This window comes from Condylura cristata, unplaced genomic scaffold (genome assembly GCF_000260355.1).
Source record: "Condylura cristata isolate star-nosed mole 26May11 unplaced genomic scaffold, ConCri1.0 scaffold00001, whole genome shotgun sequence".
Classification (NCBI taxonomy): domain Eukaryota; kingdom Metazoa; phylum Chordata; class Mammalia; order Eulipotyphla; family Talpidae; genus Condylura; species Condylura cristata.
Window position 1 is genome coordinate 67,359,754 of NW_004567102.1, and position 14,462 is coordinate 67,374,215.

At 38.8% G+C, this 14,462-nt stretch overlaps 1 protein-coding gene across 1 annotated transcript in view; it reads left to right on the forward strand.

Moving 5' to 3' along the window:
- Nucleotides 1–34: 34 nt before the first annotated feature.
- The window catches only part of ENPP1 (ectonucleotide pyrophosphatase/phosphodiesterase 1), a 68,201-nt gene continuing 53,773 nt past the window's right edge, over nucleotides 35–14,462 (forward strand). Inside the window, exon 1 of the mRNA XM_012723700.1 lies at nucleotides 35–190. Within this exon, the coding sequence (XP_012579154.1) occupies nucleotides 107–190 (84 nt within the window). The 5' untranslated portion in view covers nucleotides 35–106. The remainder of the gene's footprint in view (nucleotides 191–14,462) is intronic.

Consider the following 14,462-nt stretch of genomic DNA (forward strand, 5'->3'; position numbering starts at 1 on the left):
GAGCGGCCAGCGAGAGGGCCTGGCGGGGAACGGGCGCGATCCTATCCGCGGCCCCGCAGCGGACGCGTCCGGGGAGTCGCAGGCGGCTGCGTCCCTGCTGGCCCCCATGGACCTGGGGGAGGAGCCCCTGGAAAAGGCGGCGCGCGCCCGCACGGCCAAGGACCCCAACACCTATAAAGTGCTCTCGCTGGTAGGTGCGCGCCCCGGCCCGGCGCCCGGGAGGGCTGGGAGGGCGACGCAGCCGGTGCGCCCCGAGCGCGGTCAGCACCCCTGACACGGAGAGAGCTCACGTGCGGCTCCGAGCTCCCCAGCTTCTTCACACTCCTTTGCAGGCTCCAGTACTTGCGCATCATCGCCTTCTGTTCCTTGTCTTTACCGCAGGGGAATGAATGGTTCACTTGCATTACTGATGCCTGTACGCCTTTTTATGGAGTCGGGGATTTAACACTGTGGTCGTTAAAAACACCACCTCTGCCTCCTGGGAATTATATAGAATGTTGGAGGGTAAAACACCAGCCACAAGTTGTCGGACTTAGAAAGGTTTTACCTCTTCGCGATGGCGCTGGGTGAGGTATCAATGACTTTCCCAGTTCCCAGATTCCACTTGCCAGGATTCAACAGATTTCTTTAAGTTTTAGTGGGAAGTTCAGAAAAGAATTATTCGTTTGTCTAGCTTTGTTTAAAAGTTTCCTTGCAGGTGTTCTGATATTTCATCAGTATTGATAGTATGTGAATATAAAGAAGTGTTTATGGCTTTTGTCTTTTCTTTTAAGCATAGGTTACATGGTTTTAGTTGCCCGGAGAAGTACCACTTATTCCTCTGCTATTTTGTTAGGACAGTTATAGGACCCACCGTCAACCTCATGAAATGTTTCTTCATGATCTATGGTGCAAGTGCTGGACTGAGAGGTAGAAAGTCTGGGGTTTGGGTTTCATGGCCATTATTAATTGCAACTCTCTCTAAACTCCAGCATCTTTTGTGTTAAAAAGAGGACGTTACTCCATTGAAAAACACATTTAAGATTATTGAATGGATCAAATGGAATAACGGGTGGGCTCGAGTAAAATTTTCAGTGTAGATGTAATTGCTATTATGGCGGTATATAGAAGTAATATTTATCTGCATAAAATACCCCCAAAATACACACTATTATTACTTACATACTATGTTTGCTGCGCTGGATAGCAAATACCTTTTCTGATTAATTTCCTGAGAGTTTCCATTTCTACTGTATTTTGGATATCAAGGCGATGTTACAGTACTTTGAGGAACCAACATTCCTAGAATGAGGTGGTGTCACATATTTAGTACTTAAATAAGCCTAAGGTTTATGCCACATAAGATTTGTATCTGAGATATATTCCAGCATCCATCATGGCTTGAGTGTAGAACACATGATATGAAACTTTCATTTTAATTCATTGAGTCACTTTTTTGTTTTGTTTTGTTTTTGTCAATGGGAGACTTTAGTTTTTACAAATGGTCGCTGAAAATTATTTAGTATTGGTACTTTCAGGTGATCAGCACACAATGCCATTGGTCTTGGAAAGGTGCTGATTTTCCAATTGCTAAATTCAGTATTTAAATTTTACCTACTTATTTACTTACAGATTCAGGGTAGTTATCAGAAAAGGCTACCTTTGGATTGTGCATTTCAGTTCTTGACACAGTCAGCTGGGTAAATAGCATTCCTTTAAGCTTTTATGATGCAACTCATTGTTTGACATGGAAGTGTGTCAGGGAGTATGTCCAGAAGCAGGGCAATCATGAACATTTTTTATCCCATTAGGTAGCAACTTTAGCTGTAATCCATGTCCAATTCACTATAATTGGAAAGCACTTTTACCTCATGTTTTACGATCTACTGTTGGGCATTAATATACCCCAAAACACATTGTTTTATTTTTGAAACTCTCAAGGATTGAATTGAAAGCAAAGTCCATCACCCACTTCTCTTTCCTTGTCTTACTTTAATACCACCTTTTCACCCTTCCACCCCCAATCCTGCCTCATTCCCCTCCAGGACCCCAGCCCAGCCCTTCCTCACATTATGATTCCAAAGGGGACTTGACAATTATCAAAGCGCACTGGGACATGTCCTCTAGAAAGAGGATGCAACTAGAAATTCCTTTTTGAGGTTAACATCACACTTTTCATAAAATTGAAGAAACAGATGGGCTATTGCATATGGGGTTGGTTCTCAGGTTCATACGTTTTATCTAGAATGATAAAAACAAGAGTTGCCTTGCAGAGAATTAATTATTTAGTGGCAACTAGACTTTTCCTTTTTTTCTGAGAATGTTTCAGATAAAATGAAATGATATAGGTTAAGAGTGGAGATAGAAGAGAAGGTTCTTCCCTTCACTTCCTTCTTCCAGCATGGTGTTTGATCCCTGGGGAAGAGAAACACACTCTGCTTTGGGAGCTTTTGGTTCTGGGCCCTAGAAGCTCAGGCCTAGCAACTGAGCTAGACTAGAAGAAGAAGCATACACTAGTATTAATCTTTGTATGTGTCAGTAGATGCACTAAATACTGGATGCCTTTCCTTGGCCCCAAATTAAGATTTGAACTGCAATGTAAACTTCCACTGAGGTTGGACTTGAAGATTCATTTGCAATGTCCTTGTTTCCTGACTTCATGTTAAAGTGCTCATTTTCAGCCACCTCTAGTACACTTGTCCATTGATGGGGAGCTCTCCTGCAGCATGGTGTATTTGTCACTCCTGCTGTTCTTATGAATATGTATACCTGTTTACTCAAAGCACACACTGCAAGAGCTGCTTTGTGTGTGGGTGGCAGTGATTAAAGACCATTCTTAGTTTTCTGTGAAAGAAATCTTTGTCTTGGCAGGGGTTGGCCTTATTTATCAGAAATTTGGGTAAGTTATTCTGTTAGCTTCTCTCTCCTTCCTTTTGCAATGCATTATCTTTAGAATACTCCATGGAGAATAGTCAAGACAGTTCTCTGCTCTTAATCAAATTGAATGGACACTGATTTTTGGTTTCTGAAATTTAATTAACCTTTCTAGTCATAGTTTAGCATTACTTTGAGATGACCAGAGCATCTTTGGGGCCATAGAGGTTTTCCCTTTGCCCTGCAAGGTAGATGTTTTACATGTTCTGATAAAATATGACTAAAGTTTCTAGGAATTCAATAAGTGCCTGACATTCAGTGTCAGTTTCTGTTTGAATGAAGGATGGCACTGTGTTTTTACTTAGATAAAATGATACTATGACATAGACAGCACAAGATTAAATATAAAACCACAGACCCATATGGTCAGCGGATAGTTAGAAATCCAAATATACATGCACTGTTAGAGGTAACACTTGGGTGTAGACTCAGTGGCAAGACTGGATGCCATTGTATTGGGCTAGTGAACTGAAGGGGCAGTCAGTGAGCTCACAGCGAAAACGCTGACAAGTGTGCTCAAGAACAGGCTGTGACGTGATGACTTGCACTTAGAAGCAGGCTCAGCCCAGTGTGGCCATCTGGCATGCAGTAGGAAGGAAGGACATCCTGTGGGTGCAGGAAAGTCCCCTTTACTTACACTGAGGCCTCTTCTGTTTTGGTGAATCTGTAGTCACATCCATCAGTTTTCACAGCTTTTAAAGTCTTTTCAAGCATCGCTCCCCATCCCTTTCTTCTACCTTCACTGGTAGTCTGGTCTTTTTCTTCCCTACCATTTACATCTCAGCTCTTCCCACTCCATGCAGTTTCTTTCTCTGGGGTTCACAGCACCCTTTCACCACCTCTAGTGTTCCACTTATTCTGATAATTTTGCCATCTCCTGTTCCCTTCATATCCTAAGTATGACTTTCAAGAGCATCCCTAGTGGCCATGCTGAGATGCCGTATGTGTTCTGTAGGATAAAAATCTGAGGCCATTAACCTTTTGAGAATCTCTATAGAAATATTTCTCAACTTCTCATTTTCCAGCAAACTTTCCCCCTCTGGTGTCAGTATTAAAGGTAAATGCAAATAATTTTAGTTTTATGAATTTCACTCAAAATATGTAACTTTAGCAAATGCACTTCATCTATATTATGGACTTCAGGGATAAATCAGAGAGCTTAGCCATGATTCATAGCTTTTTTTTTTTTTTTTTTTTTGCGAGGGGAGAGGCAGTTCAAGTTCTAAACAGCCTAGGAACAAATAAGCCTTTAGTATACAACTTGTAATCTGCCTTTCATGAAAATAAACATACCTCTATTAATCTTGAAATATTCCCTAAACTACAAAAAATAAACAAGAAAGCTTTTAGCAAATGAACTCAAGGTAGAACATAGATTACTCTTCTGAGCCTATATTCTATACAACAAGAACTGATATTCAGAATTCTGACCCAATGTGAGAATACTTTGTCACTGAAGAAGAGCTAGGTTTGGATTTACCAAGGAAATAAAGGGAAAGGATATATTTAAGAAGGTTTTTCAAGAATCACAGTGATGTTTTTAACTAAATGTTAACTTGAACATGGTATTTACTGAGTATTTTAGTTGCGTGCAGTTTAATTACAAGAATTGAGGTAGAATCTCTTTTCCAGCATCTTCTCCTCTCTCACTTTTTGTTTTTGGATAAGATTTGGTGGAAATGGAGGTGGTTGAACATAAATATAGCACTATGTCATTTCAGGAAGCATTTTCCCAAGTAAATATTTTTATACGTTTTAAATATTTATTACAAACTAAATACTGTTATAAAACTTTAAATTAACTAACATGTTATAATCTTCCCATGCAGTTATAAGAAATAAGACAGAAAGCTCTATATCTGCTTCATCCAGTTCCCCCAACTGGTGACAGTTGTAACTATAGTACAATAGCATACTTATCAAGCCTTTTTCTTTTTTTCATTAAACTTATTTTCATGCATCGTTAAGTTTTGGATAGTATATGACTTCAGGTGTAGTTTTCCCACTACCCTAGTCTTTATTCTTAATTGATTCTCAGTACCTTACCAACTCAGAGTAGGACAGTGTGGTGACAGTGAATCTTACTTTACAGTCAAGGAAACTGAGGTGCATAGGGTTCCAACAGGGTTTCTGAAGCATTAACTTGCATAGGAACCACTTGGAGTCAAGAAAGGTATAGATTCTTGGAGTTAACCCCAGTGATTATTACTTCAGCTACTTGGAATTTCTATGGCTTGAACATCTGTGTCTCCACCAATTTTTTTTTGTTGAAATACCAATGCTCATGAGATGGTTTTGGAGACAGAGGTTTGGAAATTAATTAAGAGAGGTCTTGAGAGCAGGACTCTTATGATGGGATCTGTGGCTTTATGAAAAGAAGAAGAGCACGCTCACAGAAGGCCATGCGAGGTCATAGCAAGGTGGTTATCAGAAAGCTAGGAAAGAGCCTTCGCCAGGAACTGAATTGACCAGCATCTTGAGCTCAGACTTCCCAGCTTCCAGAACTGTGGGAAAATCTGTTTCTGTTGTGTAAGCCACCTCAGTCTGTGGTGTTGTGTAATAGTGGCCCAAAGCAGACAGACTAGGTTAGAAATGAATCTAATGAACTTGCATTTTTTTTTTTTTAAATAAGAACCTCAAGTTTTTCAGATAGGTTTGGTATATTTACTCCATTTTTAGAAACAACAGGTTAATTTTATAAGCAAAAGTCACACCTTTAGTATGAAGTAGACTATGATAGCTAAAAGTACTTTTCATTAGAATTTTTATTCTGGATTAATGGCTAATACTGTCTAATCCATGTACCACTGCCATTGTGTAAAGTCAGTAGTTGCATGTTATTATGAGCTTCCTGTGGATACAAAACTCTGGGAAAGTGACTTTCTTCTCAATTTGACTTTCTTAATACAGCAGAAGATATTAAGATAGGTTAGTATGCTTGAGAGAGAAAATAGTCATAGCTGAAAGCCATTTAAGGATGTCAATTTTGCAAGAATATCTCATTTGGGAATTAATCATTTACTCACCATATCTTAGGACTTTACACAGATTTTTGTGGCAAATATTCTATCACAGGAATAATGTGCTATACTCAAAGATTATTCTGTCTTGGTTTTCAAGAGAATTTTCTTGAAAAGAGCTTGTTCTCAAAGCTGGTTTCTTTTCCTTGATGTTAGCTCTCTCCTGGAGAAGAGAAATTGAAAAGAAACTCAAGTAGCTTTTTATGGTGCTATTGTGAACTAGAATAAATGGAACTATCATTATGAGGTTTTTTTTTTAAAGATTTATTTATGTGTGCATACAGAACTGGGGTATAGGCCAGAGGCTCATGGGCAGCGAAAGGCTTCACCAGAGACAGAGTGGGGAGCAGAATAGGCAGATTGACGAAGTACACTGCTGAGGGGAGCAGCTGGTGGGTCAGGAGAGGTCTGCCACGCCATGTGGTCACCTCTGGGGCAGGCAGGAATCGAACTCATGCAGAAGTGGCTTAAGCTTCTTTGTGCTGTGCTTTAACCCGCTGTGCCACCAGGGAGGGCCACGAGATTTTTTTTTCCAACTTTTGTTTGACAATGCTTGGGAGTAAGATTATGTACTGATTTGCAATAATTTACTTATTTGGAATTGTTTATAAGCAAAAGACAATAAAGGTAGAAGAATGTTTCAATCAAAATATTTCAGGGAGCACATTTCTCCAAGTGTGGTCTGTGAATTCCCCGGGAATCCCTAAGAACCTTTAAGGAAGAGCATGCATTGCAAACCATGATTTGGACATTTTTTGTTCTTTTCATGGTACTGAGATTTTACACTGATGGTTTCAAAGCAAGGCTGGTAAAATTGTCACCTCAGCAGGAACTGAGACAGTGGCTCCAGTTTTACATGCAGCCATGCACATTCAATTAAAATTTAAGAAGGAATTTCACTTTAAAAAATACTGGGTTAATGAAACAGTGACAATGTCCAGGATGAAGCCAGTGTTCTTAAACTTCAGCCACAAATTCCCCCTTTTTAAAATTGTATGTGACAAACTTGTGTGATTACTGAAGTGGCTGCTTTTTTTTTTTTTTTTCCTTTTTTTCCTTCCCCCCTTTTTTGTTTTGTTTTGTTTGACAGTGCTCTGGAGTAAGATTATGCACTCATTTGCAATAGTTTGGATTGTTTATAACTGACAATCTGATTATCCAGACCTGGATAGTAGGCACGCATTTTCTCATAAAGGAAACTAAATTGAATGCTCCTTAATGACCTACATTGTGTTGGTGTTGGGTCGGAATGGTGCTGCTGTTGGTTGCACTTGGCTCCCTTCCTTCCTTGGTGCTCAGTGGTGAGTTAATTAAAGTTGCCCCATCACTCCTGCCATGTGTGTAGGGCGCCCATCTGCAGCCCCTTATTCCTCTCCTGCCCACTTTCCACCTCCAAGGAGCCTGCCTACCTGTGTTCGCTTTTGTTTCTTGTACTTTTAATTGCCTTTGCCTCTGTTGCCCTAGTTTGTCCTTTAATTGGTCTTTATTGCTGTCAGCTGTGCCAATCTTTGCCTCGCTGTGATCTGATAACATTCAATGTTCTTTCCAAGCTAACTATCCACCTATCATTTTACTTACATTGATCATCAATAGGACTACAATTCAAAGTTTCCACTGCACTACTTCTCGAACATCAACAATATACATGATACAAACCAAACAAAAGATTCTTATACTGGACCTTTTCAGGTGGCATTGAATCAGGTTAAATGTCTTTGACACAGAGTTTATTCCATAACACTTCATCATTGAAACACTTTGGCTTCTTTAAAGTACCACCCAGAATCATTTAGATTAGAATTTTCCAGAAACTAGGAGACAGGTGAACAAAGTGTATGTACGTAGGGAGGGTATGGGTTGGAACATTATGAATAGACTGTGTTTTTGTTCTTATCTGTTTTTGGTCTTAATCAGAAAAATAAGTATAGAACAACTCTATTTGTACACTATCTATATAATACTTTACTGATAGCTTGAAGGAAGTAAGTGAGAAGCAAGTTGGCATATAAAGGTATTTATGCATTCATACATTTGTCATCTCTTGGAATGTTGAAAGAAAAAGAAAACAGTGATTTTTCTGAGATGCTTCAGGCTCTATTCTTGAGAGACAAAATCATGCTAATAGTTCTGAACTTTAAGTCACATGAATTATTTGCCATGACCTTTGAAGAGTTGTTTTATTTTTCTCTTTAGTTAGTTTCCTTAGCTAAGCAATATAAGTGATTTGGATTAAGTAGTTTATTTGAGGTCTAAAATCTTTGAAGAGTTTACAATATTTCCTTCTTGTTATAAATAGTCCTATACTATGAAGAAAGTAAAATTTATTAAAAATAAGGATTGTTTATCACTTTTTCTGCTACTAACATTTTAGATTTCCTCCTATTTGGGACTTTTCTATATATATCACCTCTTTTCAAAGAAAACTGGGATATTGCTACATATACTGCATATTTCTTATTTTCATGTATAGTTCCTTATGAGATTTTACCATTGCTAATGATATTTTAATGCACTTTTCTTGAATAGAATTTTAAGACTTTTGGTAACCTTAGTTGATTGGGTAATTCTTGATAGTATTTCTACTCCTCTTTATTGCTTGTATCTCGTGTGTGTGTGTGTGTGTGTGTGTGTGTGAATTGCTTATTAGTTTTCCTAAAATAATGGCTTCTCTGTATTACATGACTGTACAGGAGACTGTGATAACATATGTGGGAAAATGTGTACTCCTAAGCCCAGCCTTGTCTTTAGCCTTACTTCTCATTGTTCAAACAACACTATCACCTCTTGAGGGCTTAACATGAATAATTTTATCTATTCATTGCAATCCTGAAGGTATATGACCTATATATGTAATTACTGCTTAGTCAAAAAATTTCAAGTACTTAGTCAACCCTTGTGCAAAGTAAGTGCTATATGTGTTTGCTGAATACATACATACCCTTATTGAGACCACTATTTGTCAGATTCTGTGTATACCCTTTAACTCCTTTAATTGGCACAATTGTATGAGATAGGAGAGAGTGTGCCTATTGGCTGGTGTGTAGCCCATACCTCTTTTAGAACCTATCCTCTATGTTATAGGGAACATGCCTGTTCTATGTATGACTTGGATTCAGGAGTTAAAAAGGCTCAGATATGTTTTTAGTCATCTTCTGCTCTTACAGTACTTTGGCAATTCAGAGAATAAAAAGGTGTTCTAAAATTTCACTTAGTTAGCATGGAGGTATCATGTTCCCAGACTCAGACTATATTACAAGATTATAGTACTCAAAACAGTATGATACTGGAATAAAGATGGACACATAAACTAGTGTAATCAAATTGAGAGCCCAGAAATAAGACATTTACAGGACAATTAAGCAGCTAAGAGTATACACTACAGAAGGAAAGCCTCTTCAAAAAATGGTTTGGGGAAAATAAACAGCTAAAAGCAGAAAAGTGAAAATAGATCATTCTCTCACAACCATACACAAAAATTAACCTAAAATGGATTAAAGCTTTGGATATGATGCTGGAAACCATAAAATACATAGGAAAAAACAGGCAAAACAGTGACATTGGTCTCAGGAATGTCTTTCAAGACTCAGCTCCAATGGCTAGGAAAACAAAAGCAAAAAAAAAAAAATGGGATTACTTCAAATTAAATATTCTGCACAGTGAAAGTATCCATAGTGAAAAAGAAGAGACTCTGCTGAATGAGAGAAAGTATTTGCACACCACACATCTAACAAAGGACTGATTTTCAATATCTGCAAAGAACTCAAACATCTCAACAAAGAGAAAACAAAGAACTTAATCAAATAATGAAAAGAAGAGCTAACTAGACAGTTCTCCAAAGAAGACAAACAGATGGCTAGCAGACACATGAAAAACAAAAAGAAATGAAAAGGCTAAAAAAAAGGCAGCAACAACACATACTGATAAGGGCATCGGGAAAAGGAATCCCTGTACACTGTGCTATGAATTTTCACTGGTCCAGCCTATGGAAAACAGTGTGGCATTTCCTTAAAATATTAAATTAAAATATTAAACATAGCTTTAACATATAATCCGAAATTCCATGTCCACACCTCTTTATATGCCCAAACAATGAAAGAACAGCAATTCAAAGGAATACATACACTTCTATGTTCATTGCAGCTCTTTTATAATAGCCAAGTTATAGAAGCAACTGAAGTGCCTAAAAACAGAGTGCATCAAGAAGATGTGATCTCTATATCTACACACAGATACATACATACATACATACACATACACAATGGAATAATACTCAGCTATAGCAGTAAAAAATGAAATTTTGCAATTGTGACCACATAGATGAAATTGAATTTAACTAATACAAGTCGGCAGGAGAAAGACAAATACCAGGTGATTTCACTCATGGAATATTGAGAAACAAAACAAAGGAATTGACAAAATTAAACCAAAGCAAACCCTAGAAATGTGACTATAGAATTGAATCTACTGGAGGGGAAAGTTGGGTAAGTGTGTGAACAAAGGGAGAGGGGAGCCCAATATTCTATGGTAAAGTACTAACGGAGATCTTTGTGGTGGTGTAGTGTGCTGACATAAAGCTGAGGAGGGCTTGAATCTATTCCTCTAAATCACACACAGTGTTGAAAAACAGTATGCCTCAATTATATATTAAAAAAAAAAAAGAGAGAGAGAGAGCTAGAACCTCATGAAAAAAAAAAAAAAAAAACCAGTGAGGTAAATTATGCCTTTAACAGGTTCCCTAGTAGACAGGTACATTTGATTAAAGAATCCAAGGGCAGGATGCTAAGTTACTTCAACTGAAAACAAAAAGATTTTATAAAACAAGATCTATAGGTTCAGTTGAACTGTCATTCGTATTACTCCCAAGAGGGTAAAAAAAAAAATAGGGCAGAGGAAACAATGGCCAGATATTTTCCAGAGTTAGCGACGAGCATCACATTCACATCCCAAAAGCAGTTATATACACAAAGAAAATAAGAACATCAGAAACAGAATAAATAAAAGCAAACAGCCACAACAAAGTAAGTATGTGCTGAAACCAGAAGTCAGATCTTATACTTAGTTCTTTTCTTTACTTATGAAAATGTAGTCATTACATATTAGTTCATGGGCATGGCCATTTCAGCTTGGAAAGATGACAAATTTTGTGGATGGAAGTTGGTGATGGTTGCCCAAGTTTGGGTATATCAGATGGCACTCAACTGTACACTGAGAGATTATTGAAATGATAAGTTTTGTTATGCTTATTTTATCATAATAAAAAAGGTCACTTTTGTATCAAAGGAGTATGTAATAGGTTGTAGTAATTAAAATGCAAAATATGGCCCTCCCCGGTGGTGCAGTGTGTTAAAGCACAGCACTAAGAAGCTAAAGCCACTTCAGTATGAGTGAGATCCCCACCCCAGAGGTGACCCACATGGCCTGGCAGACCTCTTCTGCTGGCCTGCTGCTCCCCTCGCTAGTGTACTTTGTCTATCTGGCTGTTCCTGCTCTCCACTGTCTCTGATGAATCTTCTCGCCACCCCTGCACCTCTGGTTGTACCCTAGTTCTGTATGCATAAATAAATAAATCTTTAAAAAACAAAACAAAGCCAAAAAAAAAAAAACCCAAAAAACCTCTTCTCTGTCTAGATAGTCCAGCTCTGTTGAAAGATACCTTCCATCGCTGTCAGCCTGGGCTTGTCTTATTCCACAAACACTTCGTGCAGATGATTTCTGTTCTCTACCCCAAGAGGGATCTTTTTATCTCCATCATGTTCTTACTCAGCACCAATAACCCTTGAGGTTCAACTCATTTTACCTTCCCACATGGAACATTCCTTAATCCTGTTTGGCTTCTCAGGGACACGGCAGTAGCACCCTAGGAGGGTGGGGAGCGTGCTCCATCCCAGCATGGGCTGCGTGTGGGAGCTGAGAGCTGTGCGTGGGTGACTGGGGTGCAGACGTCAGGGTGAGAAGAGAGACACCCCACCCAGTTCAGGCAGACCTTGTACACCTTCTTAGGGATTTTGGCTTTTGGTTTAAGAGTACTTAGAAATCACAGAAGTCTTTTTCGGTTTGTTTTTGTTTCTGTAGTTCTTAGAGACAGAATCAGTTCCATGGTTTGGAAAGGTCATTTTGGCTTTAATTGGCAGGAACAAATTAAAGAGAACAGGGTGGGTGTAGAGAAAGCACAATTTTACTTTTTTTACATGGCTATTTCAGACTTTTCTTTTTACTACTGGATTTTAAGTTCCACCTGTGGCTATGTAAGTTAAAATTTTACATTAATAAACGTTAAACAAAATAAAAAAGTTCAATTTCTTCATCACAGTAGCCACTTTTCAAAAGCTCAGTGTTGATACCTTACTCACGACTGTTTGGACAGCCCAGACATAGGGAATATTTTATTCTTTTAGAAACTTTTATTGTATAGTGATTAAAGGTTGTGACATTGTGAGTTTTTTTTTTTTACTTTTATATTCTTCCGGTGACTAATAATGAAAATGTACAGAAGACATGTTTGTTGCTAAAGAAACACTTGCTAGGAGAACAAAAGGAACTAATTAAAAGGGTTAAATTGTGAGTGTCCTTACAAGTGAAATTTAAAAATTACTTACCCAAATGAATGGGCATCATTAAGTTGACTTAAGGTTAACTATGCACTTGAAAAGGTGACACATTTCTAAACTTGTGTTTCCTTCCACATTATATCCATGTGTACATGACCAACTTTTAACATCTGGCTTTAATTTGCCACTGTAATTTCACTTGTGTACCACTGGATCTTCACAGAATGTTATTTATTGACTCTGTTCTCCCATTTCCTTTCCACAGGAAGAATTACTAAGTCCTTGTATAGCCATCTTTTTGTTGTTTAATTCCAACAACAAAATTGTATTTAATTTGAAATCCATTTTTCAAAAATAAATAGGGGCCCACCCCGGTGGCACATCAGGTTTAAGCACAGCACTAAGAAGCTAACTTCAGTGTGGGTTCAATCCCCTGCCAGGGAGGTGACCCACATGGCACAGTGGACCTCTCCTGAGCGCCTGCTGCTCCCCTCCAGCAGTGTACTTTGTCGATCTGCCTGTTCTGCTCCCCAGTCTGTCTCTGGTGAATCCTCTCACTGCCCCTGCACCTCTGGCCTGTACACCAGCTCTGTATGCACAAATAAATAAATCTTAAAAGTAAATAAATAAATAAATAAAAATTGCTCAGTCATTATGCTTCAAGATGGTTTTAGGGAAAAAAAACCCACACATAAATAACACAAACTTAACTAAGCATGATGTTCTTTCCACCTTTTGTATTTCATCTCTGAGCTACCACCTGCTAGGCAAGGTACCTGACCAGACAAGAAAAACTGTGTCTTTTGGATAAAACCCATAGTTCTTTTACCTTTCAGTCCATCTGTTTTGTCCTCTGCCCAAGGGCATCATAAATAAACCACTTTTCCGCCCTTCCCCTTCTTATGAGTTTAGCTAACATAAAATAAAAAAAAAATAATTTCATACTACTACTTAATGAGTCATACCTTGATCATGGAGTCAAAAGAAGCAAACTGTTTTCAGGATTATTTTGGCAGTGCTTTTTTTTTTCTTTCTTGAAATCCAACTGAAGTAAGAACTAATTAATTTTTTTTTTTTGCATTTAGAGATTTGAGAAATAAAAGCTGGTGAAACTTCAAAATGAAAAGTTCTTTGATTATATCAAGTGCAGCAAAATTATACCTTCTTGGGATGTATACAAGAACATCCACACCTGTGTGTGTGTGTGTTTGTGTGTAGCAGATGTCTGTTCATTTGCTGTACTGACCAGGGTCCAATCAGAAAATAAAGGCCTCTCTAACCAAGAGAACTTACAATTCACAATATTAGAAGAACTGAAATGCAGACAAAGTGGTGGTGAAAGGCAACACACACATGCACAGAGGAAGTGGCTTTCACCCAGAGAATGGGAAGCAAAGGCCAGGATGATAAAAGCCAAGCTGGGGACGAGGCTTCCCCTATAAGAAATGGGACCCTAGAAGATTCACCCATTGCCAGGGTCCTGCCTGAAGTAAGGAGCACAGGGGAAGTACTTCTCTTCTTCCCAGCCTTCAATCTTCTCTTTCATTTGTATTTTATTGTTTGCCATTCACTTATCTTGGCCTGGTACCTGAGTCAAGGGATATGGGTCATATTGGTAGTCAGAGGTCATTTCTCTGAGGTGGTACAGAAGAAAGGCTGTGGCGAGTGTGGGTTTCTGGGAAACACAGTCCGAGTTGAGGCTAGCATGCTGCTGGTGTACTCTAGCCATGGACACCTGTGGAAGGGGATCAAGGAAAGAGGACTGTGGGAAGGTGAAGCTGAGCAGCAGTGCAGTCTCAGTGGTGGCCAGAGCCCGCTCTGGGTTTTCTTACTATCAGGACCTGAGAGCTGTCAAGAGGGAGCAGCTTTCCTGGGAAGGATGTGACCTTGGGCCAGGTGCTGTCTTCAGTTAAGGCAGTCCTTAGAGGTAGCTCTTGTGTCCCTTTGACAAGCCCCCATTATTGTGTGTGTGTGTGTGTGT